We start from the raw sequence: 26,077 nt of genomic DNA, 5'->3' as shown, positions 1-26,077 counted from the left end.
TGCCAGTTTTTCTCCTTTCTCACCTCATGACCTCTCTGAGCCTATCTTGTCCACTTCCTGCTCCCTTGACCCTATTCCCACCAAACTGCTGACCACCCAGCTTCCTTTTCTGGCTCCCATGTTAGTTGATGATAACGGTTCTTTCTTTTCAGGTACTGTCCCCCTCTCCCTCAAATCTGCACTCATCACCCCTCTCCTCAAAAAAACAACCCTTGACCCCTCCGTGCTTGCAAACTACCACCCCATCTCCAACCTCCCTTTCCTCTCCAAAGTCCTTGAACATATTGTCTCCTCCCAAATCTGTGCCCATCTTTCCTGCAATTCCATATTTGAATCCCTCCAACCCGTGCCAGCCACAGGATCGAAACGGCTCTCACAAAATTCACAAATGACATCCTTTGTGTCTGTGCTAAAGTAAACTACCCCTCCTCGTCGTTCTTGACTTGTCTGCATCCTTTGACGCGGTTGGCCCCTCCATATATCTGTAATCTCCTTAATTCCCACAACTACCCAAGATAATCTGCGCTCTAATTCTGCTTTCTTGAGCATCCCTGATTATAATCGCTCAATCATTGGTGGCCATGCCTTCAGTTGCCGAGGCCTTAAGCTGTGGAATTCCCTGCCTAAACCTCTCCGCCCCTCTACCTCTCTTTCCTCCTTTAAGATGCTCCATAAAACCTACCTCTTTGACCAATCTTTTGGTCACCTGGCCTAATTTCCCCTTATGTGACTCAAGTGTCAAATTTTTAGTGTCTCAATATTCCTGTGAAGCGCCTTGGGACGATTCACTACGTTAAAGGCGCTATATAAATTTACGTTGTTGTATAATTATCTTGTAGTCCGTTTTATTCCAAAGAATATTCAATTATGAATAATTATTTTAGTCAAGATTTATTCCGTGACACCTCCAAGAATACTTAGCTGTAAATTCTGAGGTTTGTAATTGGTTCTGACTAGTATATTGACTCAATAATTGTGTGTAATTTGTAAAACATTTTGGTGTCATGGCTTACATTTCGTTGTAATAGAAGAAAAAAAAAGGCATTCTGCTGTGAGAAAGTAAGTGTCTGAGTATGATGGCCAATGTTCACCCTAAGGTCAATCAGGTAGTCCCACGCAGGCTGTTCACAAGCTGCTGCCGCTGGAAGATATCGCACAGCAAATTTAAAGGGACCTTGCATGAAAAATAATTAGAGGGTACATTGATGACACATCCCCACAAGAAACAAGACTCTTGTTGCTAGAAAATACACTGTAGTAAGTCACTGCCACTAACAATAGTATCACATGTAACAAACAGCTTAAATTTAAGTAAAAAGTGAAATAATTATGGTGGGAAGACTGTTGGGCAAGCAGGACTTAATGTGGAACAGAATACGGACAGCTGAGTTTTGTATAATAAAATATTTATAAAAAATGGGAGGCCAACAAAGACAGCATTGCAAAAATGGTATCTTGAGTTGACATTTGGATTTCAGCAAAGTTGGGGTTGAGTTGGGCATGAATCTGAGCCAATTTACAAAGAAAAAATATTGTTCCTAGCTATGAATCAGATGTGAGCTTTTAACTGCAGCTCTGGGTCAAACAGGACTTCATGGTTTTGCAAAGCCTACTTCAGTCTGATTAACAGACCAGAGAAGGGGATGGAGTCAGTGGAGTTCATGGTGGGGGTTGAAAGCAGTGGTTTAAATCTCCCCAATGTTCATCTGCAGGAAGTTGTGATTCTTCCATGACTTAATGTTGAACTGGCAGTCTGACAACGCACAGATGATCATAGGGTTGAGATAGGTTGTGGAAAGGTAGAGTGAGGTGTTGGAAGTTGACTTAATGCCTGTGAACCTTATGTACCTAAAAGTCACAAGACTTTAAGTAAAGAGAAAGAAGAACTTGCATTTATATAAAAAACAACTTTTATTTATATAGCACCTTTAACATAGTAAAACGTCCCAAGGCAATGCACAGCAGTGTTATAAGACAAAACAGATAAATTTGACACCAAGCCACATAAGATGAGGTCATAGCAGATGACCAAAAGCTTGGTTAAAGAGGTAGGTTTTAAGGAGCATCTTAAAGGAGAAAAGAGAGGTTTAGGGAGGGAGTTCCAGAACTTAGGACCCAAGCAGCTGAAGGCACGCCACTGATGGTTGAGCAATTATAATCAAGAGGGCAGAATTTGAGGAACGCAGACATTCCGTGAGGTTGTGAGGCTGAAAGAGATTACAGAGATAGGGAGGGGTGAGGCCATGGAGGGACTTGTAAACAAGGATGAGAATTTTGAAATCAAGGCATTGTTTAACTGGGAACCAATGTTGGTCAGTGAGCACAGGGGTGATGTGTGATTGTGATTTGGTGCGAGTTAGGACACAGGCTGCCGAGTTTTGGATGACCTCAAGTTTACGTAGTGTAGAATGTGGGAGGCCAGCCAGGAGTACATTGGAGTAGTCAAGTCTAGAGGTAACAAAGGCATGGATGAGGTTTTCAGCAGCAGAAGAGCTGAGGTTGGGGCGGAGGCAGGCGATGTTATGGAGGTGGAAATAGGCGGTTTTAGTTATGCCGTGGATATGTGGTCATTAGCTTATTTCGTGGTCAAATGTGACGACTAGGTTGCGAACAGTCGGGTTTAGCCTCAGATAGATGCTAGGGAGAGGGATGGAGTCAGTGGCTAGGGAATGCAGTTTGTGGCAGGGACCAAAGACAATGGCTTTGGTCTTCCCAATATTCAATTGGAGAAAGTTTCTGCTCATCCAGTACTGGATGTCGGACAAGCAGTCTGACAATTTAGAGACCATGGAGGGATCTAGAGATGGGGTGGAGAGGTAGAGCTGGGTATCATCAGCATACATGTGGAAACTGACTCTGTGTTTTCGGATGATGTCGCCAAGGGGCAGCATGTAGATGAGAAGTAAGAGGGATCCACGTATAGACTTGGCCTGTACTCATTGGAGTTCAGAAGAAAGGTGATCTTATTGAGGCATATAAGATAATGAGGGGGCTCGACAAGGTAGATGCAGAGAGGATGTTTCCACCAATGGGGGAATCTATAATTAGGGGGCATAGTTTTAGAATAAGGAGTCACCCTTTTAAAACTGAAATGAGGGGGAATTTCTTCTCTTCCAGAGGATTGTAAATCTGTGGAATTTTCTGCCCAAGAGAGCTGTGGAGGCTGGATCATTGAATATATTTAAGGCGCAGATAGACAGATTTTTGAGCGATAAGAGAGGAAAGGGTTATGGGGCGTGGGCAGGAAAGTGGAGCTGAGCCCATGATCAGATCAGCCATGATCTTATTGAATGGCGGAGCAGGTTTAAGGGGCCAAATGGTCTACGCCTGCTCCTATTTCTTATGTTCTTGGGGACACCAGAGGTAACGATGCGGGGGTGGGAGCGAAGCCATTGCAGGAGATTTTCTGGCTACAATTAGATCGATAAGAATGGAACCAGGCGAGTGCAGTCCCACCCAGCTGGACAATGGTGGAGAGGCATTGGAGGAGGATGGAGTGAGTGGTCAACTGTGCCAAAGACTGCAGACAGGTCCAGGAGGAGAGACAGCTTACCTTTGTCACAGTCACAAAGGATGTCATTTGTGACTTTTATGAGAAATGTTTCGGTACTGTGGCAGGAGCGAAAACCTGATTGGAGGGATACAAACATGGAGTTCTAAGAAAGATAATCACGGATTTGGGAGGCGACAACATGTTCAAGGACTTTGGAAAGAAAAGGGAGGTTGGAGATAGGGCAGTAGCTCGCAAGCACGGTGGGGTCAAGGGTTGGTCTTTTGAGGAGAGAGGTGCTGACCGCAGATTTGAAGGAGCGGGGAACAGTACCTGAGGAGAGAGAACCGTTAACAATGTCGGCTAACATGAGAGCCAAAAAAGAAAGTTGGGTGGTCAGCAGTTTAGTAGGAATAAGGTAAATGGAGCAGGAAGTGTGTCTCCTGGACAAAATGAGCTTCGGGAGGTCAAGAGGGGAGATCAAAGAGAAACGAGGCAAAGATGCGAGTTTAGGGCTAAGGCTAGGGCAAGGGGGAGGCTCAGAGGAACTGAGGGGTATCTGACGATTCGGAAAGATAGACAAGAAGGGAAAGGAAGTGTGGTAGCTCTGTTAATAAAGGATGATATCAGGGCAGTTGTGAGAGACGATATTGGCTCGAATGAACAAAATGTTGAATCATTGTGGGTGGAGATTAGAGATAGTAAGGGGAAAAAGTCACTGGTGGGCGTGGTTTATAGGCCCCCAAATAATAACTTCATGGTGGGGCGGGCAATAATCAAGGGAATAATGGAGGCATGTGAAAAAGGAATGGCAGTAATCATGGGGGATTTTAACCTACATATCGATTGGTCAAATCAAATCGCACGGGGTAGCCTGGAGGAGGAATTCATAGAATGCATACGGGATTGTTTCTTAGAACAGTATGTTAGAGAACCTACAAGGGAGCAAGCTATCTTCGATCTGGTCCTGTGTAATGAGACAGGAATAATAAACAATCTCCTAGTAAAAGATCCTCTCGGAATGAGTGATCACAGTGTGGTTGAATTTGTAATACAGATTGAGGGTGAGGAAGTAGTGTCTCAAACGAGCGTACTATGCTTAAACAAAGGGGACTACAGTGGGATGAGAGCAGAGTTGGCTAAAGTAGACTGGAAACACAGACTAAACAGTGGCACAATTGAGGAACAGTGGAGGACTTTTAAGGAGCTCTTTCATAGTGCTCAACAAAAATATATTCCAGTGAAAAAGAAGGGCGGTAAGAGAAGGGATAACCAGCCGTGGATAACCAAGGAAATAAAGGAGAGTATCAAATTAAAAACCAATGCGTATAAGGTTGCCAAGGTTAGTGGGAAAATAGAAGATTGGGAGAATTTTAAACGACAGCAAAGAATGACTAAGAAAGCAATAAAGAAAGGGAAGATAGATTACGAAGGTAAACTTGCGCAAAACATAAAAACGGATAGTAAAACCTTTTACTGATATATAAAAAGGAACAGAGTGACTAAAGTAAATGTTGGTCCCTTAGAAGATGAGAAGGGGGATTTAATAATGGGAAATGTGGAAATGGCTGAGATCTTAAAGAATTATTTTGCTTCGGCCTTCACAGTGGAAGACACAGAAACCATGCCAGAAATTGCTGGTCACAGGAATGTGGGAAGGGAGGACCTTGAGACAATCACTACTACTAGGGGGGGTAGTGCTGGACAGGCTAATGGGACTCAAGGTAGACAAGTCCCCTGGTCCTGATGAAATGCATCCCAGGGTATTAAAAGTGATGCCGGAAGTTATAGCAGATGCATTCGTTGTAATCTTCCAAAATTCTCTGGACTCTGGGGAGGTACCAGCGGATTGAAAAGCAGCTAATGTAACGCCTCTGTTCAAAAAAGGGGGCAGACAAAAGGCAGGTAACTATAGGCCGGTTAGTTTAACATCTGTAGTGGGGAAAATGCTTGAAACTATCATTAAGGAAGAAATAGCGGGACATCAAGATAGGAATAGTGCAATCAAGCAGACGCAGCATGGATTCATGAAGGGGAAATCATGTTTAACTAATTTACTGGAATTCTTTGAGGATATAACAAGCATGGTGGATAGAGGTGTACCGATGGATGTGGTGTATTTAGATTTTCAAAAGGCATTCGATAAGATGCCACACAAAAGGTTACTGCAGAAGATAAAGGTACGCGGAGTCAGAGGAAATGTATTAGCATGGATAAAGAATTGCCTGGCTAACAGAAAGCAGAGAGTCGGGATAAATGGGTCCTTTTCGGGTTGGAAATCGGTGGTTAGTGGTGTGCCACAGGGATCGGTGCTGGGACCACAACTGTTTACAATATACATAGATGACCTGGAAGAGGGGACAGAGTGTAGTGTAACAAAATTTGCAGATGACACAAAGATTAGTGGGAAAGCGGGTTGTGTAGAGGACACAGAGAGGCTGCAAAGAGATTTAGATAGGTTAAGCGAATGGGCTAAGGTTTGGCAGATGGAATACAATGTCGGAAAGTGTGAGGTCATCCACCTTGGGGAAAAAAAAACAGTAAAAGGGAATATTATTTGAATGGGGAGAAATTACAACATGCTGCGGTGCAGAGGGACCTGGGGGTCCTTGTGCATGAATCCCAAAAAGTTAGTTTGCAGGTGCAGCAGGTAATCAGGAAGGTGAATGGAATGTTGGCCTTCATTGCGAGAGGGATGGAGTACAAAAGCAGGGAGGTCCTGCTGCAACTGTACAGGGTATTGATGAGGCCGCACCTGGAGTACTGCGTGCAGTTTTGGTCACCTTACTTAAGGAAGGATATACTAGCTTTGGAGGGGGTACAGAGACGATTCATGAGGCTGATTCCGGAGATGAGGGGGTTACCTTATGATGATAGATTGAGTAGACTGGGTCTTTACTCGTTGGAGTTCAGAAGGATGAGGGGTGATCTTATAGAAACATTTAAAATAATGAAAGGGATAGACAAGATAGAGGCAGAGAGGTTGTTTGCACTGGTCGGGGAGACTCGAACTAGGGGGCACAGCCTCAAAATACGGGGGAGCCAATTTAAAACCGAGTTGAGAAGGAATTTCTTCTCCCAGAGGGTTGTGAATCTGTGGAATTCTCTGCCCAAGGAAGCAGTTGAGGCTAGCTCATTGAATGTATTCAAGTCACAGATAGATAGATTTTTAACCAATAAGGGAATTAAGGGTTATGGGGAGCGGGCGGGTAAGTGGAGCTGAGTCCACGGCCAGATCAGCCATGATCTTATTGAATGGCGGAGCAGGCTCGAGGGGCTAGATGGCCTACTCCTGTTCCTAATTCTTATGTTCTTATGTTTGACCCGGTGGGCTAGGGGAAGGAAGGGAATTAGCAGAGGTAGCTAATCGGATCACTTTTTGAGACAAAGACGTCCATGAACTCCTCACACTTGTTGTTGAAGGTGAGTGTGTTGGAGCCAGGGGAGTGGGGTTCGAAGACTGTTAGCAGCAGAGAATAGTAGCCAGGTGTTATCTTTGTATTTCAGAATGATCCTGGAATAGTGAGCAGTTTTTGAGGACAAGCAGAGGACCCGATAATGTGGTCAAGCCAGATCTGATGATGAATGGCTAAACCACTTGTCCGCCACATCTGGGACGTCGGAGAGGCAGAGCGGCAGCGTGATGAGGCCTACATAAGGCCCAACAGGCGTCGGGAGCCAGCGGGATGTCGGAGAGACTGAACAGCAGCGTGTAGAGGCCCAACAGGCGTCGGGAGCCAGCGGGACGTCGGAGAGGTGGAACGGCAGCGTGGTGAGGGCCCACAAGAGGCCCAACAGGTGTCGGGAGCCAGCGGGACATAGAAACAGAGAAAATAGGTGCAGGAGTAGGCCTTTCGGCCCTTCTAGCCTGCACCACCATTCAATAAGTTCATGGCTGATCATTCCTTCAGTACCCCTTTCCTGCTTTCTCTCCATACTTCTTGATCCCTTTAGCCGTAAGGGCCATATCTAACTCCCTCTTGAATATATCCAATGAACTGGCCTCAACAACTTTCTGCGGTAGGGAATTCCACAGGTTAACAACTCTCTGAGCGAAGAAGTTTCTCCTCATCTCAGTCCTAAATGGCCTACCCCTTATCCTAAGACTACGTCCCCTATCGGAGAGGCAGAGCGGCAGCTTGGTGAGGCCTACAAGAGGCCAGCCGGTGCAGCTGCAGCAGGGAGAGAAGGCAAAAAAGAAGTAGAAAGAAATCAAAAGGTGATGTCAGAGCCAAGACGGTAAGTGATTGGCTCGTGATTGGTGAATAGTTTTTCTTTTTCTTTTCTTTATCAGTAAATAACCTTTTAGCATTGTTGTTGCCAAATTAAGTTAATCTAAGAGTTAAGTCATGGCAGGACAGCTCGGACACATGTTATGCTCCTCCTGTGCTATGTGGGAATTCGGGGACGCTTCCAGTGTCCCTGACGACTACATGTACGGGAAGTGCATCCGCCTGCAGCACCTGACAGACCGCGTTGTGGCACTGGAGCTGCGGGTGGATTTACTCTGGAGCATCCACGATGCTGAGAATGACGTGACTAGCACGTTTAGTGAATTGGCCACACCACAGGGAAAGGGTACACAGCCAGATAGGGGATGGGTGACCAACAGGAAGAGCAGTGGAAGGAAGGTAGTGCAGGGGTCCCCCGCGGTCATCACCCTGCAAAACAGATACACCGCTTTGGGTACTGTTGAGGGGATGACTCATCAGGCAAGAGCAGCAGCAACCAAGTTCATGGCACCGTGGGTGGCTCTGCTGCACAGGAGGGCAGGAAAAAGAGTGGGAGAGCTATAGTAGTAGGGGATTCTATTGTAAGGGGAATAGATCGACGTTTCTGCGGCCACAACCAAGACTCCAGGATGGTATGTTGCCTCCCTGGTGCAAGGGTCAAGGATGTCTCGGAGCGGGTGCAGGACATTTTGAAGAGGGAGGGTGAACAGCCAGATGTCGTGGTGCATATAGGTACCAACGATATAGTTAAAAAACGGGATGAGGTCCTACAAGACGAATTTAGGGAGCTAGGAGCTAAATTAAAAAGTAGGACCTCAAAAGTAGTAATCTCAGGATTGCTACCAGTGCCACGTGCTAGTCAGAGTAGGAATCGCAGGATAGCTTGGATGAATACGTGGCTTGAGGAGTGGTGCAGCAGAGAGGGATTGAAGTTCCTGGGACATTGGAACCGGTTCTGGGGGAGGTGGGACCAGGACAAACCGGACGGTCTGCACCTGGGCAGGACCGGAACCAATATTCTAGGGGGAGTGTTTGCTAGTGCTGTTGGGAAGGAGTTAAACTAATATGGCAGGGGGATGGGAACCTATGCAGGGAGACAGAAGGAAGTAGAATGGGGACAGAAGCAAAAGATAGAAAGAAGAAAAGTAAAAGTGGAGGGCAGAGAAACCCAAAGCAAAAAGGGCCAAATTACAGCAAAATTTTAAAGGGGCAAAGTGTGTTAAAAAGACAAGCCTGAAGGCTCTGTGCCTCAATGTGAGGAGTATTCGGAATAAGGTGGACGAATTAACTGCGCAGATAGCAGTTAACGGATGCGATGCAATTGGCATCACGGAGACATGGCTCCAGGGTGACAAAGGCTGGGAACTCAACATCCAGGGGTATTCAACATTTAGGAAGGATAGACAGAAAGAAAAAGGAGGTGGATTGATGTTGCTGGTTAAAGCGGAAATTAATGCAATTGTAAGGATGGATATTAGCTTGGATGATGTGGAATCGGTATGGGTGGAGCTACGGAATACCAAAGGGCAGAAAACGCTAGTGGGAGTTGTGTACAGACCACCAAACAGTAGTAGTGAGGTTAGGGACAGCATCAAACAAGAAATTAGGGATGCGTGCAGTAAAGGTGCAGCAGTTATCGTGCGTGACTTTAATCTACATATTGATTGGGCTAACCAAACTGGTAGCAATGCGGTGGAGGAGGATTTCCTGGAGTGTATTAGGGCTGGTTTTCTAGACCAATATGTCGAGGAACCAACGAGAGGGCTGGCCATCCTCGACTGGGTGATGTGTAATGAGAAAGGACTAATTAGCAATCTTGTTGTGCGAGGTCCCTTGGGGCAGAGTGACCATAATATGGTAGAATTCTTTATTAAGTTGGAGAGTGACACAGTTAATTCAGAGACTAGGGCCCTAAACTTCAGGAAAGGTAACTTCGATGGTTTGAGACGTTAATTGGCTAGAACAGACTGGCGAGTGATACTGAAAGGATTGACGGTGGATAGGCAATGACAAACATTTAAAGATCACATGGATGAACTTCAACAATTGTACATCCCTGTCTGGAGTAAAAATAAAACGGGGAAGGTGACTCAACCGTGGCTAACAAGGGAAATTAAGGATAGTGTTAAATCCAAGGAAGAGGCATATAAATTGGCCAGAAAAAGCAGCAAACCTGAGGACTGTGAGAAATTTGTAATACAGCAGAGGAGGACAAAGTGTTTAATTGGAAAGGGGGAAATAGAGTATGAGAGTAAGCTTGCTGAGAACATAAAAACTGACTGCAAAAGCTTCGATAGATATGTGAAGAGAAAAAGATTTGTGAAAACAAACATAGGTCCCTTGCAGTTAGATTCAGGTGAATTTATAATGGCGAACAAAGAAATGGCAGACCAGTTAACCAAGTACTTTGGTTCTGTCTTCATGAAGGAAGACACAAATAACCTTCCAGAAATACTGGGGAGAGAAGGAGGAACTGAAGGAAATCCTTATTAGGCGGGAAATGATGTTCGGGAAATTGATGGGATTGAAGGTCGATAAATCCCCCTGGGGCCTGATAGTCTGCATCCCAGAGCACTTAAGGAAATAGCCCTAGAAAAAGTGGATGCATTGGTGATCATTTTCCAACAGTCTATCCACTCTGGATCGGTTCCTATGGACTGGAGGGTAGCTAATGTAACACCACTTTTTTAAGAAAGGAGGGAGAGAGAAAATGGGTAATTATAGACTGGTTAGCCTGACATCAATAGTGGGGAAAATGTTGGAATCAATTATTAAAGATGAAACAGCAGCACATTTGGAAAGCAGTGACGGGATCGACCCAAGTCAGCATAGATTTATGAAAGGGAAATCCTGCTTGACAAATCTTCTCGAATTTTTTGAGGATGTAACTGGTAGAGTGGACAAGGGAGAATCAGTGGACGTGGTGTATTTGGACTTTCAAAAGGATTTTGACAAGGTCCCACACAAGAGATTGATGTGCAAAATTAAAGCACATGGTATTGGGGATAATGTACTGATGTGGATAGAGAATTGGTTGGCAGAGTCAGAATAAACGCGTCCTTTTCAGAATGGCAGGTAGTGACTAGTGGGGTACTGCGGGGTTCAGTGCTGGGACCCCAACTACTTACAATATACATCAATGATTTGGATGAAGGAATTGAGTGTAATAAGTTTGCAGATGACACTAAGCTGGGTGGCAGTGTGAGCTGTGAGGAGGACGCTAAAAGGCTGCAGGATGACTTGGACAGGTTAGGTGAGTGGGCAAACGCGTGGCAGATGCAGCATAATGTGGATAAATGTGAGGTTATTCACTTTGCTGGCAAAAACAGGAAGGCAGAATATTATCTGAATGGCGGCAGATTCGGAAAAGGGGAGGTGTAGCGTGACCTGGGTGTCATGGTACATCAGTCATTGAAAATTGGCATGCAGGTACAGCAGGCGGTGAAGAAGGCAAATGGTATGTTTGAGTATAGGAGCAGGGAGGTCTTACTGCAGTTGTACAGGGCCTTAGTAAGGCCTCACCCTGGAATATTGTGTTCAGTTTTGGTCTCCTAATCTGAGGAAGGACGTTCTTGCTATTGAAGGAGTGCAGTGAAGGTTCATCAGACTGACTCCCGGGATGGCAGGATTGACATATGAGGAGAGACTGTATTCACTGGAGTTTAGAAGGATGAGAGGGGATCTCATGGAAAAATATAACATTCTGATGGAACTGGACAGGTTAGATGCAGGAAGAATGTTCCCGATGTTGGGGAAGTCCAGAACCAAGGGACATAGTCTAAGGATAAGGGGTAAGCCATTTAGGACTGAGATGAGGAGAAGTTGTTAACCTGTGGAATTCCCTACCGCAGAGAGTTGTTGATGCCAGTTCATTGGATATATTCAAGGGGGAGTTAGATCTGGCCCTTATGGCTAAAGGGATCAAGGGGTATGGAGAGAAAGCGGGGAAGGGGTACTGAGGTGAATGATCAGCCATGATCTTATTGAATGGCGGTGCAAGCTTGAAGGGCCGAATGGCCTACTCCTGCACCTATTTTCTATGTTTCTATCCGACAATGAATGGCTAAACCAGTTGTCCTCCTCATCCATTCAAGTCTGCTCCTCTTGGACTTGAGAGAGCGAAGATGATGGCTGTACCAGGGGGAATGGCCAGGGTGAGAGAGAGTAATGGTTTTAATAGGGACTAGGCCATCAAAGCTGGTGGTGAGGGTGTGGTTGAGCAGATCGGTGGCTGCAGAAATGTCATGGTGAAAGGTGGACTAAAGGCTGGACAGTTTGTAGTTGATAAGTGCAGTTGTAATAGAGTTTGGAGAGAGTTTTTTTCCAGGGGCAGATGCAGAAGGATGTAGGTTTGGATTGAGGGGAAGGCGGATGTGGGTGGAGAGCGATACAAGGAAATGGTCAGAGATGGCTTTATCTGTAATTGACACGGTAGGAATAACGAGGCCATGAGAGATGGCAAGGTCAAGGGGGTGGCCGTTCATATGAGTTGAGGAATTCACATGGAGGGAGAGATTAAGGGAGGACAGGAGGGTAGTGAACTTAGAGGAGAGAGAGCATGATGAATTGAGATGGTGGTTGAAACCACCAAGGATGAGAAGTCAGCTATGTGCAGAAGCTGAGGGAGGAAAGCAGTGAGGATATATCCGTGATAAAATTTTTTATCATACTTGGGTGGGCAGTAGAGAACGAGAATTTTAAATGAGAGGTGAGAGGGGTGGAATAGGGTGAGATGTTCAAAGGAGGAGAACGTGCCGGAGGAGTAGGGGGACAGACCAAGGTACGATTTGGTGATGAGAGCCACACCGCCACTATGGCCGCGTGGGCGGGGCAAGTGGTGGAAGGTATAGCCAGGCGGGAAGGCTTCGTTTAAAGGTAATGTGTCATCATCCCTCAACCAAGTTTTCATCAACACCATGATGTCGATGCAATTATCCACGATAAGGGCCTTGTTCGCAAGTGAACACACATTCTGCAAGGAGATCTGGAGACAATCCGTGATGGCTGGAGGGATGAGTTGGATGGGGAGAAAATTGGCAAGGTTAGCCCCTCTCCTCCCAGGTAAGCTGGGCAGCAAAGTCGGTGAGAGAGTAGGATGGGACAGTTGGGGTTGCTGCTCTTGAGCAGACAGTGACGAGTGCCATGGTGGGTCCTTCGGAGAATGCCAAGAGCGGCACAGAGGGAAGCTGCAGACTTGTCTAAAAGGGAGCATAGGGCTGTCCATATCCCAAGCACATCACAGCCAATGAAATAGTTTTCAAGCATCGTCACCATCGTAATGTAGGGAAATGCATCAGCCAATTTGTGCACATCCCACAAGCAGCAATGTGATAAATGACCAGATAATCTGTTTTGGTGGTCTGTTGGTTGAGGGATAAATGTTGGCCAGGACACCAGGAGAGCCCTTTGGTGCCATGGGATCTTTAATATTCACCCGAATGTGTAGACAGGGCCTTGTATTATCAGATGTAGTTGGCGCCATTGGTGTCATGAATAACCTTAAATTGATGCAGATACTGTATTTATTTAACAGGCAGGTAATTTAAGGAAATGAATTAAAAAGTAAAGACTGGTATTTGCATCTATACAGTGCCACCTTACGTTGAAACAGCTCAACTGCTTCAAACAATGAATTACTTTTTAAAGTTCTCTGACTGTTACGTCACCTCAAACATGACAGCCATTTTGTATCCGCAAAATCCTACAACAGCACTGAAATGAATAAATAATTAGAAACTGCAGTATCTTAGTATAAATGGAATGTCAGCCAATATTATGACCAGAAACCTCAGAAGTAAGAATGCTACCAACTGAAACAGGCTGATGGCAGGAATTGGTTGGTAGTTTGTGCATAGATCTGCAATTTCTGTGCTTGTCTGTCAGAGCTGTTTTGTTTTAAAATTTTGATTTTCCATAACGGCTTTAATTAAAATCTTTTTTCTTCCATCCCATAATGGAAGTGGTTATGCATGGAGATAAATCGAGTCTTGCAGAAATTGGTGTCGGCACCATTTCTATTCACTGTATATATTAATGATCTGGATGAAAATGTTGAGCGAATTGTCTGCAAATTCACGGATGATGCAAAGATTTGTGCTGGTATTCGAACCTTGGATGAGAACAAAAAAACTACAATCAGATCGAAATCCGATGGGGGAATAGGCCGGGTCTCTCAGAAGGTGGAAATGTATGGCTATTAGTGCCCTCAGTATGGACTTTACCCAGGTTCAGCTTTCCTAATTAATGCTTTGTATTAGAACTGTTGAACCTGGGTAAGCTGCTTGGGCTAACAAAGTCTGTTTTTCATGGAATCTCTGGGATCGAGTTACAGAAATAGACAAAGGAGTTCATGTGCACTAGTAAAGTATGTTAAATAACACTGATTCAGCAATTATGCTACTGGAATAAATGATGAAATAAGCTGTTCACTCCAAGTACTGAGACTGGAAATATTTACTTTATCCTGGATTTAAAAACTTATACTTTTGGGATTTGTCTGATCTCTGTGCTGAAAGTTCCATAAGGTAATAAAACATTACTTATTTAGTCTCTCTTGTACATACTGAGGGAAAATAGCTTTTACTGAAGTATCTGGTGGTTATATATGTAAGTATTGGAGATTCTAAATTTTATTTATATAGTGTGGGAGAAGTGATTTGTCACATTTAACTCCCAAGTGGCTTAATGTGAATTTAATCCATGTAGATTAGGATAAACCAGATGGATTTTTTAATTTGTAGCTTGTATTACAGAAATTGAATGTATTGTGTATCGATCTTAACAGAAGCACTGAATATCGTCAATAAAGTATAATAGATAATACTGACTCACCAAATTTTGTCAATGGTTAGCTGAGCCAAACATACAAGGAAAATCCGGGTTCAGTCCCAGGTCTGTGATGTTAATTGCTCTCAGTAAGGACAGCAGCAGGCATGCTACAATCGGGCGAATGAAATGCTCTTTAATTAGGCTGGGAAAACCATACAGGACTGCTGCTCATGATAACTTGTGACCCTGATTGAATTTCAGGTAAAAACAGATTGGGCTTAGCTGTGATGCCCATCATATTTGAATAACCTAGCCTGCCCACACTTTCTGCCAAGACTTATATATAAATAATGGACATTTGGCAAGATACTGCAGGATGCACTATTCCCATGGAACCATAACTGAGTAAAGACTCGACACTTTCAGGAGAGAAGGGGGAAAAAATTAGTGGAAAAAAATTGATAAAGAAGAGAGTAATGAAATGGCAAGTATTATGTGGCTTATCAGGTTTCAAGTATGAAAGTTAACTTTAAAATAGCAAAGATATTAAACACAAATAACTGAAATAGAAGTATTTTATTTAAATTTCTTACTCTTTCTCCTTCCTCTCTGAGTTTCTGTTCACCTTGCTTCTCCCTGAAGGCAGCACTTCGTAGTTTTTAAAAATATATATTCTTGGGATGTGGGCGTGCTGGTAAGTTTAGCATTTATTGTCCATCTCTAGTTGCCCTCGAGACAGGTGAGCCACCTTCTTGATCTGCTACAGTCCACAATGCTGTTAGATAGGGAGTTCCAGGATTTTGATCCAGCAGCGATGAAGGAACAGCAATCTGTGTCTTAAGTCTGGATGGTGTGTGATTTGGAGCGGAACTTCGTTTCTATGCATCTGCTGCCCTTATCCTAGGTGGTGGAGGTTGTGGATTTGGGAGGTGCTGTCGAAGAAGCCTTAGCGAGTTGCTGCAGTGCATCCTTTAGGTAGTGCACACTGTAGCCATGGTGCACTGCTTCCACCTTTGGCAGCTGCGATCTTTGTGCCTTGCCACATATTATTCATAAGGAATTTTGGAAGTAAATGCCAATAATCTACTTGACCATGAAAATTATTAAAGCCAGGTCTGAACCTGAATTTTCCCATCACTCCACCTGTTCTTATCAGGGTCACAGAATAGCACTAGGAGCTCCAAATGCTGAGGCCAGTTGTAGTGCTGCCCCAGGTAAAGTAGCCTAAATCAACAAAATGTAGATCGAAGCTAGAATCTGGTGCATTTCAACCAAGCCATCAGGGCTAACCTTTCCATTGTAAACCCTGTTCCCGTACCTCATTTCTTTCTATTCAGTTCATCCAAATTTGTTGCTATCTCCCTGCTTTCTGTCTCTTCGTTTCTCGGTCACTTCTCATTTTCTTGCTTTTTGTATCTGTTTCTCAGTCCATTTTCTTGCATTTTTTCTGTTTTACCCAATGTCTTGATATTCCATAAAAACTGTGGCAACAAGAGCAGGTCAGAGGTTGGGTATTCTGCGTCGAGTGTCTCACCTCCTGATTCCCCAAAGCCTTTCCACCATCTACAAGGCACATGTCAGGAGTGTGATGGAATACTCTCCACTTGCCTGGATTAGTGCAGCTCCAACAACACTCAAGAAGCTCGATACCATCCAGGACAAAGTAACCCGCTTGATTGGTACCCTATCTGCCACCTTAAACATTCACTCCCTCCACCACTGGAGCACTGTGGCTGCATGTGTATCATGCACAACTCGCCAAGGCTTCTTCGGCAGCACCTTCAAAACCGACAACCTCTACCATCTCCACGTTCCCCTCCAAAACACACACCATCCTGACTTGGAAGTATATCGCTGTTCATCATCGCTGGGTCAAAATCCTAGAACTCCCTCCCTAACAGCACTGTGGGAGTACCTTCATCACACGGATTGCAGCGGTTCAAAAAGTCGGCTCACCACCATCTTGAGGGCAATTACGAATGGCAATAAATGCTGGCCTTGCCAGTGATGCCCACATCTCATGAACGAATAACAAAAATATTTCTGTTTTTTCTTTCCATCTTAATTTTTTAAGAAAGTTAAAACTTTTTTTTCCCCTCTATGCATACTTTTCTATTTACATCTGTTCTTAATTTCTGGAAACCCACAGATAATGCAGGTGGATGTTTGCATGTACATTTACAGCAGCTGGCACATGGATAAATTGTCACTGGGGAAACTTAACAAGGCCATAAATATTAGTTTGGGGTTTATGACCAAGTGTTTCCAACTGATGTCTGTTATAAAATAGATATGTTCATTTGTTACAAATATGTTTGAAAAAGTACACTAATCCCTTTGTTCGAAGGTTGTGGGTTCACGTCCCACTCCAGGGATGAGCACTAACAATCTAGGCTGACACTCCAGTGTATCACTGAGTGAGCACTGCACAGTTGAAGGTGTTGTCTTTCGGATGAAACGTTAAGCCGAGATCCCGCCTGCTCTCTTAAGTGGGCGTAAAAGATTCCATGGCACTATTTCGAAGAAGAGCATGGGAGTTATCCCCGGTATGAAAACAAAAAATGCTGTAAATCTCAGCAGGTCAGGCAGCACTGTGGAGAGAAAAATAGAGTTAACGTTTCAGGTCGATGACCCTTTGTCAGAACTGTCGTCTGTTCTGACGAAGGGTCATCGATCTGAAACGTTAACTCTGTTTTTCTCTGCACAGATACTACATAACCCGCTGAGATTTACAGCATTTTCTGTTTTTATTTCAGATTCTATCATCCGCAGTATTTTACTTTTGTATTAGAGTTATCCCCTGTGTCCTAGCCAATATTTATCCCTCAATCAACATAACAAAAATCAGATTATCTGGTCATTATCACATTGCTGTTTGTGGGAACTTGCTTGTGCATACTTTCGCTGCCACATTATACTCCAAAAGTACTTCATTGGCTGTAAAGTGCTTGAAACGTTTGGTGGTCGTGAATGGCGCTATACAAATTCAAGTGTTTCTTGTTTTCAATGCTTTTGTCTTATTTTTAAAAACAAATAACCCAAGCTAATCACTAGATTCCCGTAATTCAGACACCATTGATCCATGCAAACTTAACATTCAAGTCCTGATTTTTTTTTAAATGGGACCTAAAGGACTGGTTGGAAAAGGGTGTAGTGACTGCTTTTGTGGTTCAGCAATGCCAAAATTGAATTTAAATATGAGGCATTTTGACTTTAATATTCAATATTTAGAGGAATTTAATCCTTAGTTCATACAAATAAAACTTCCTTTAGATATTTAAAGGCATTTTTATCATCTAATGACATTTTTTGCAGCATCTGTTTTGTGTTCATTTATAATTTTGCTAGAGATCACAGAATCATAGAAATTACAGCACAGGAGGCTTTTCAGACCATTATGCTTATGATGGCTCCAGACCAGTGTTATCTGCTATTGCCCATTTTATTCTTCTTTCTCTGTACCCATGAATATTTTTCTTCAATATTTATCTAACTCCCTCTTGAGCTCTGTGATTGTATTGGCTTTACTAGCCATTTGTGTTAATGTATGGATAAAAACCTTTTGCATGAAAATAAATTCTTCAAGCTTCCCATTTATGCTCCAATAAAAATCGTAAGTTTGTACCCCCTCGCTACTGATTCAGAGACCAGTGGAAACGATGTTTCCCCTAATTTCTTTTGAGTGCACGGTCCCTTTAACAGGCTGTGTGGTCCCATTCAAAACTTCAATGGTGAGCAAAATCTCCAGTGGCCTGCGTGGGACCTCCAGACAGCTTAGTGGTAACGTTGAGTGGAAATATTTTCCTCTATTTAGCCTCTGATACATGCATAATTTTGAACCCTTCGATTAAATTCCCACTTAATCTTCTCTGCACCAGTGAATACAGCCCTCATTTTTCAAGTCCTTCAATATAATTATTATATTAAATGTAAAATGCACATGATTGTGCTAGACAATGCCCCATTATTAGCTAAATTCTATTACAGATATATCAGTCTGTCAAGTGTGACATCATAATTCTTGATTATCAAGAAATCCCTTTTCTTCCATTCTATATGACCATCAGTTCTTCACACACTACATTAACTAAGGTTTTGCAGACGCGATGCCAAGGCAGTTTTGTGTGGAGACTGCAAATATAGAACCAATATATCAAAATGATAGATCCTATAGTAGCCGTCATAAAATCTTATATCATATCACTGTACCTAGTAACCAACAGTATGCATGCATATATTCATCTGAACTGACAGTTCAATCGAAATGATCCAATCAAATGGAACTAATTATCCAGTGATGTAAATATATATCCACTATCATTTGAGAAGGTCAAAGAAGTTGTGGTTATTTAAAGTATATATAGCGTCTTGTTTCATTTTTAAAAACAGTACTCGTCGGGCTCTTTTTTTTAATTCAGGAGAGATTGTTTTAACATCTCTGTGGAGCAGAACAGAGAGGTCACAGAGTGTTCCTAATTACAAGTACAGATGAGAAGAATTTATCCAGTCCATTTTTAAAACATGCCAGGGTTTTCTGATCCACCACTCCTAATAATCTAGTCCACATTTCCATCACCCTCAAATCTTATGAACATGTTACAGAGTAAATCTCCATTTACAACAGGGACTACACTTCAAAAGTACTTCCATTGGCTGGGAAGCACTTTGGGATGTCCGGTGGTTGTGAAAGGCACTATATACATGGAAGTCTTTTATTTTTCACCGTTTTAGTAAAACAATAATCCAAAGTCACAAATTAAAGAAAATCTAAAAAATTTCAAGAGGGAGTTAGTGAAAAAAACTCTTTACATAAAGGGTGGTTAGAATGTGGAATTTTCTGCCACAAACCATTTTTGAAGCATTAATCATTTTAAAAGGGAATTATATAATTACTTTAAAAAAAAAATAATTTCAGGGCACGGAGAATGAGCAAGAGAGTGGGATTAAACTAGGTGGCTCAAATGGAGGAAGACATCAGTACAGACATGAGTTCAGTTACCTGTTTCTGTTCTGGAAACTTCGAACATACATGTACTAGTTACAGTCAAGACAACTACCCCACAAACCTAATTCGTGCACATCTTACAGCATTACATTGGAATTCTGAACTGTCGTATGTTTTACATTTTCCCTCTCCCGTCTAGATTACCATATAATTTAAACATTTATTTTTAACAGGGCATATGGTGTCAGATGTACAATAGCCAGTGTGGTTGTCTCATCCTTAACATGTGTGTACAAAGGAAAAAATGAACCTTTTTAAATACTGTATTTAATTAGCACTGTAATGCTGGTCTTTAATGTCATTGCCAAACTTAAACAGCAAAAGTTAGCCTTTATAGTTACACAATGGTTCTTTGCACTGCAGGATGATGCTGCTATGTAGAGTTGTTAAATTGTGGTAAAAGTAAAATAATATTTCAACCACTATTATTGTGGATTCAAGAAGTCACGTCAAATGATGTGAATTTAGGCGCTGAACTTTAATGGTGTCGGGTTTGGAAAAGTAAATCTTCCTTTGTCATTTTCAGTTAATTATTCAGTTAATCTTCATAAACATACGATTTTGAAATCGATATATATTGGCAAACAAGTTCTACCATAACATTAAAAGCTGTACATTTATGTGTCAAGTCATATCTCTTTCTGCTTCTGTTTTAGTCTGTTGTGAAAACTGGACGGTTGCTTATTAGCCATGAAGCTCCAGTAACAGGAGGATTTGCTGCAGAGATCAGTGCCACAGTTCAGGTGTGTGAGTAATTATCTGTAGTTACATAATCAATGATTGAAAATGATTGATTTGGTTTGGAGTACAATCACTGCACAATACATTTTGGAAATGAATAGATCATTTTAACTACTGTGAGAGCATTGTGAAGTCATGTTTTGGTTTTCATTTTTGTTTTTCAAAAAATGGAAAGATGTTATTTTCCCATGTTACGCTGAAATGAAGCATGTCTGAATTGGACACTTTGAGTGAAATAGCAAAATTGTCTAACCAGCAGGGTTTGGCGCATTACACATTTTGTGACCAATTCTAAATGGCTCCATCACGTTTCCACTTATTTAAATATTTGGCACAATTTTCCTCCTATTCCCAAATTGCCCCAGAACATACATCAACTGCAGTCAACAGTTGGCGTGTAACTTTCTCCAAAGCCTCCATGGATGCTGCTCTGACCAGTCTCTTAAGAAGTGGAGAAGAGCAGGAAATGAGACTCCCTCCTTGTGGAGAAACATCACTGAAAGGGTCAGCACCATCCCACAGTGACGGGTGAAATTAGGGATTTTTTGACAAAGCTAATGGAATTTGTTTCCATAATGCCATGTTTAAGTGCCTTCTGGACACAATTAGTAGATTTTCTTCCATGTCTTTTTGTCCTGAAGGTGTTGATTCGGTCAGCAGCCACCTTCTCGTACCATGTCCAAGTGGCCATTGGTCTCAAATCAGCCGTGGTAGTGAGTGGTGACAGGTTACCTGACCATAGGGAACTTCACAACTAAGCTGGATTCGGTAGTCATTAAGGCATCCACGCACATGCAGTTCTGGTGAAGGTGGGGTCACAGTAGTAAGCAGAGATTGGGAGAGAGAATCTTGGCCAATTTTCCATACTATGTCCAGCTGTTACAGCCAATGGTTTTATTCCTACTGTCTTCCAAAAGAAATCTGCTAACTCATTACAGACCAGGGTTCAAAGCTGGAAACTTCCTGTTTTGTATGACTCAGAAATTGAGATTTAGGGGGGAATTTTAGCCTAACCCGCCAGGTGGGAAACGGGCGGGTTCAAGTATTCCGTCTTGTTTTACACCCCACCTGACTTCACTCTCCATAAAAATTACCCCTTTAATCAGTAAACTATAGGTATGGCTACTCACTGTTGGTGTGCTTTCATTTATGAGTGTGTGAATCCTGAAAAATGACTAGAGACTTGTATGCATGAAAGTCCTGCATAGGAGCTCATAGTATAGCTTTAGCCAATTTAGTCAAATTCTTCGACAACAAACTTCTTGTTTATAAAAAGCTGTGATTATGGTGTACATCTAATCTGTATCTTCAGTGGTCTTACTAACAATTTTCAGCATGTATTTTAATGTTTCCAATTGACTGCTCTTCTGGGAACCATCATTCATGATTCTGTGTTGACATTGTTTAGCTATTAACCATTTGGATACTTGTGGGGTATTTCAGCACTAGAAAATACTGCACCAAATTATTTAGCTCATTTGCAAAGAATTGAGTCATGGCTTTTGGTTCTATGTGTTCTATAATTTAGAATATTAGAATGTTTCAGAAAATAAATTCAGCAGATGTGCAAGCTGGAATTCAAAAGCGCTATATTACAGTGTCTGAGTCTAGTCTGGTAGAACAGATGTAGTCCATGGACATAGTTTTACACAGACTGCTAACCAAAGTATGAAGAGATTTTCTGTCTTCATATCATTTAAAGGTTTTATAATATATTTGTGCCCTTGTTTAAATTCTTGCAACTATTGATTACTGTTTGACTACATGCGCAGGAGGTCAAATAATTCCTTTCTTAAAAACCTAGAGCAGTTGTGGAATGTTGAACACTGAAATGATTCAAACCCCATTCACAATTTGGCATTCATACTCATGGGTGAAGCAAAGTGGTAAACTGGTCAGGGAGGATTATTCTCCATTGCCACTTAAGCATGTTTCCATGGACGAGGGGTATCGATGATCATCAACTGCATCTGTGGAAATGACCATGTACTGAATTGTACCATCATTCTGGTAAAAGAAGATAGCATCCACCAGTGTTTCTGTAACAAACGCATGGAAATGGGGTTACAACTGAATCTTCTATTGTTTGCAAATTTAGTTTTATATTCAGTATTGAAAGTGGCTTCAAAAAATTGTTTCTAAAACTTCAAAAATGTGTTTAGTAGATACAAGATTAATGTAGGTGAAAGACTATCATTTGATAATACCCACTTTCACACTTGGTGTATTGCAATTAAAGTGGTGTTAGGCTTCTGATGTTTGTTAGGAGTGCTGTTATGGGTAAGTGGGATTTGTCAATGACCACTTGTAATGGTACATTTTCTCAATGGGACCTCTGTAGTTGGTTATATGGAACTGGTGTTGCATTTTTACCTTCCTGTTTACCTGTTGATATTGAAAATGGACGGGTAAAATTGAAGTCCTCGGGTAGGTAGATATTATAAACATTATTTGATAATATTTGAATGTGGCAAGATCTATGATGTGGTTCTACTGTTCCACTTAAGGGAAATATGTTGCATCTAGAGTTTATATTTCTTGTACTCACATTCATTTATGACATTAGATTTTGAGGCAAGCTTTTTTTTTGCCTGTGGCAACCCTGCAAGTTTGAAAAGTGTTCAAGTTGGTTGCTTGTCATTACAATTTTATTATTTCCATGTGTAATACAATGAAAGTTGGAGATCTGATTGGAATATATGTCAAGCTATCCTTCTGCTGCTTACCACGAGCTTTTGTGAATATGGAAAAAATATGGCAGTCTGTTGAGAAAAACAATTGTTCTACAAAATGAAAGTATAAAAGTCACACACATTTTAAAACTTTTTCATGTGTTGGAAGTCCTGGATAATTGAAAATTCTCTGGAAAAACAAGGGTTACCTGCTTCTTGGATTTGTAATGCAGCTCACTTGAAATCTAATGATTGTATGTAGGGTCAATTGGGTTTACTATGTGCCTGGGTCAATAGGGTTTACTATGTGCCTGGATTTGGAATAGGGTTCACCCTGTTTATGTCATCATTTTTAATTCTCAAAAGTATAAATTGTACTACAGGTATCGCAAAGCCACATTCTGAATGCTGTTCTGCTTCTGTGTACTCACATTTTCATTTTAGAAAACATGAAGAATACTATTGCTTTTCAAACTTTTCAAACTCTAAATGTATTTTAGCTTCCAAAATCATCACATATTTTGTATCTGACAAAGATGCCCATATAGGGCCTAAGACTTTCATGGTTTATTTTGGATTCTGAATGTGAAGCTTGGGCGTATGGAGTTAACTGCATGTGGAAGTTTTGAATCTGCTGTTTATTTTGTGAATGTGCTTGGGCTGCCACCTTTTGCCAAGTCCAAAACCAGACAGAGGAGGATTGTAGCAGAGTAGTAGGTGGAATCGTGGCTTGAATTTTGTTTGCTTTGGTGCAGATGAAAATTCATTCAAGCCATTGATAATAATTTAATATTTCCACATTGTAAGGCATATAAATAAGTGAAAGAAATGGACTTTACCAATTTACCTCTTAACAGTTTTTACCTTTTGATCGTATGAGTCCTGAAGGTGTTCTGAGAGATCTGCTAGGGAACTATGTAAATACAGGTTGAACCTCCCATATCCGGCAACCTCAGGACCGGGCCTGTGCGGAATAAGGGATTTTGCCGAATGAGGGGAGGTCGCATGTTCTAAGGGGAGCAACGCTACACAAACCGTTTTTACAGCTGCCTGCCAGCCAGCCAGCCAGCCCCGAGCCATTTTACTTTGATTTCAAACCCACCATAAAACTTTCAATATAAAGAGAAATACCTGTACTGTATCTTTGATTTGTTGTCTGACTGAAGCCGGGCCCAACCATTTAATAACGTGGCATTTTAAATATTTTGCCCTCACAAAAGTATTCAGGTAGATGTTTCTGTCTCAATTATTTATTGTAAATACTTGATAAATAAGGGAAAATAAACACTTTTGGATCTCACAGAAGCTTTGCTCCTCTAGTTATTAAGGGAACCTATATAGCCAGCCCCAGCTAGCCAGCAACGATATCCTCCCCAATCTCTCTGCTGCGCTGCCTGCCAGCCCTCAACCCCAGCCAGCCAGCCCCGATACAGATGTCCCCGACCCCATGATCTCTGTGCCGTGCTGTCTGCCAGCCCCAGCCGGCCAGCCCCGATGCGGATGAATCCGACCCCGCGATCCACCGCCCCCACGATCTCTGTGCCGTGCTGTCTGCCAGCCCCAGCCGGCCAGCCCCGATGCGGATGAATCCGACCCCGCGATCCACCGCCCCCACCCACGATCTCTGTGTCACGCTGTCTGCCAGCCCCAGCCGGCCTGCCCCGATGCAGATGCCCCGACTTCGTGTTCTACCCCGCGCCCGGTCTCTGTGCCGCACTGTCTGCCGGCCAGCCCCGATGCAGATGTCCCCGACTCCGCGATCCACTGCCCCCCCCCCCCCCCTCCCCACGATCTCTGTGCCACACTGCCTCCCAGCCCCAGCTGGAGATATCCTCGACTTCCGCGACCCTCCCCACGACCTGCCAGCCCCCCGCCTCCGCCGCTCTCCGGCACCAAAACTGTTGCTAATTTGTAATGTGCTTCAAAGTCCCAAGTGTTACTGATGTGATGATAATATTACAGGTACCTATACAGTACAGTATCAATAATAAATAACTTTTATTTCTGTAGCACCTTTTAGCATTGTAAAACATATCAAGGCAATCATAACAGTGCAGTGCAACAAGAGTACAGTAGTGTATTGTAGTATAACTACAAAAATAACTTGCCTATAGCGCGTTTAGCATTGTAAAACATCCCAAGGCGATCAACAACAATGCAACATTTGACACCAAGCCAAAAAAGAAGAACTGGTAACTAACTCAAATTACTTCCCAGTTACATCTGAGGTCACAGCTGTGGTGACATCTGTACCTGTAGTCTTTTTGAACCAATCTTGCAGCTTGACTTGCCTCATGTATTTTGGTCTTTAATGAGCTTGTCTTATATCATATAGACATACACTTGCTCTGAAATTAAACTCCTTTCCTCCGCTCCTGCTATAAAATCAGTGGCCATCTGAATGCACTTATCGATAGAAATTCTTTCTTCAACTTCACCCTCATCATCATCTTCATCATCACTGGCTTCATCATCTTTATTTCCTCCTTGCTGTACCATTTGCACAATCTCTTGATCAGTAAGTTGATTCATAATTGTTGCATATTTGTCAACATCCATCCAGTCATGTAAATTTTCCTCTTCCAATTCCTTAGTCATATCAAGCACTGCAGGGTTGTTGGACATACCTGCACTGGTAGCATAATTCAGCAATTCACATATAATTTGTTTGTCTTGACACATGCGAAATCCGGTGAACTCGGCCCCACCATCCACATCAGTACTGTTCTCAAACATTAAAGCTGACCACAGCTTGTGCCATCCATTTTTTAAAGTAGATGGACTTAATTTCTCAGACTTTAGCAAGTGTCCAAATCACATCCTTTGTGATAAAATCTTTCTGGAATGTTTTCACGGACTTCCCAGCATTAACTGACAGTAGCAATCTTTGCATAAATTCGCAGCGGTACTTTGCACTTCAAGGATCTTAAGATACCCTGATCACAAGGCTGAATAAGAGAGGTACGGGTTGGGGGTAAATACAGTCCTACCACATTGTCTTTGACAAACAGTTTGGCTTTAGGTTGGGCAGAACAATTGTCGAGAATCAGCACAGTTTTGCACTTCCGATCCAGTCCGACCGATGTGCAATGAGCTCTAGTACAAAATATTTCTGGAATCACTCGAGACATAGTTTAGTGGTTATCCAACCTTTCTTGTTGCCATGGTA

The 26,077-nt window shown here is 42.6% G+C and overlaps 1 protein-coding gene across 2 annotated transcripts in view; it reads left to right on the top strand.

Annotated features, from left to right (window-relative positions):
• Positions 1 to 26,077, top strand: part of bckdhb (branched chain keto acid dehydrogenase E1 subunit beta) — a 541,209-nt gene that overhangs the window by 357,234 nt on the left and 157,898 nt on the right. Inside the window, exon 9 of one of the 2 annotated variants that reach the window (XM_070885572.1) lies at positions 20,152 to 20,238. The exons of the other annotated variant lie outside the window; for it this stretch is intronic. Coding sequence (XP_070741673.1) covers positions 20,152 to 20,238 — 87 coding nt within the window. The remainder of the gene's footprint in view (positions 1 to 20,151; positions 20,239 to 26,077) is intronic. 2 annotated transcript variants of the gene reach the window in all.

This window comes from Pristiophorus japonicus, chromosome 7, assembly GCF_044704955.1.
Source record: "Pristiophorus japonicus isolate sPriJap1 chromosome 7, sPriJap1.hap1, whole genome shotgun sequence".
In the NCBI taxonomy this organism is placed as follows: domain Eukaryota; kingdom Metazoa; phylum Chordata; class Chondrichthyes; family Pristiophoridae; genus Pristiophorus; species Pristiophorus japonicus.
Note: the sequence above shows the minus strand (reverse complement) of the source record. Positions and strands in the feature narration are given on the sequence as shown.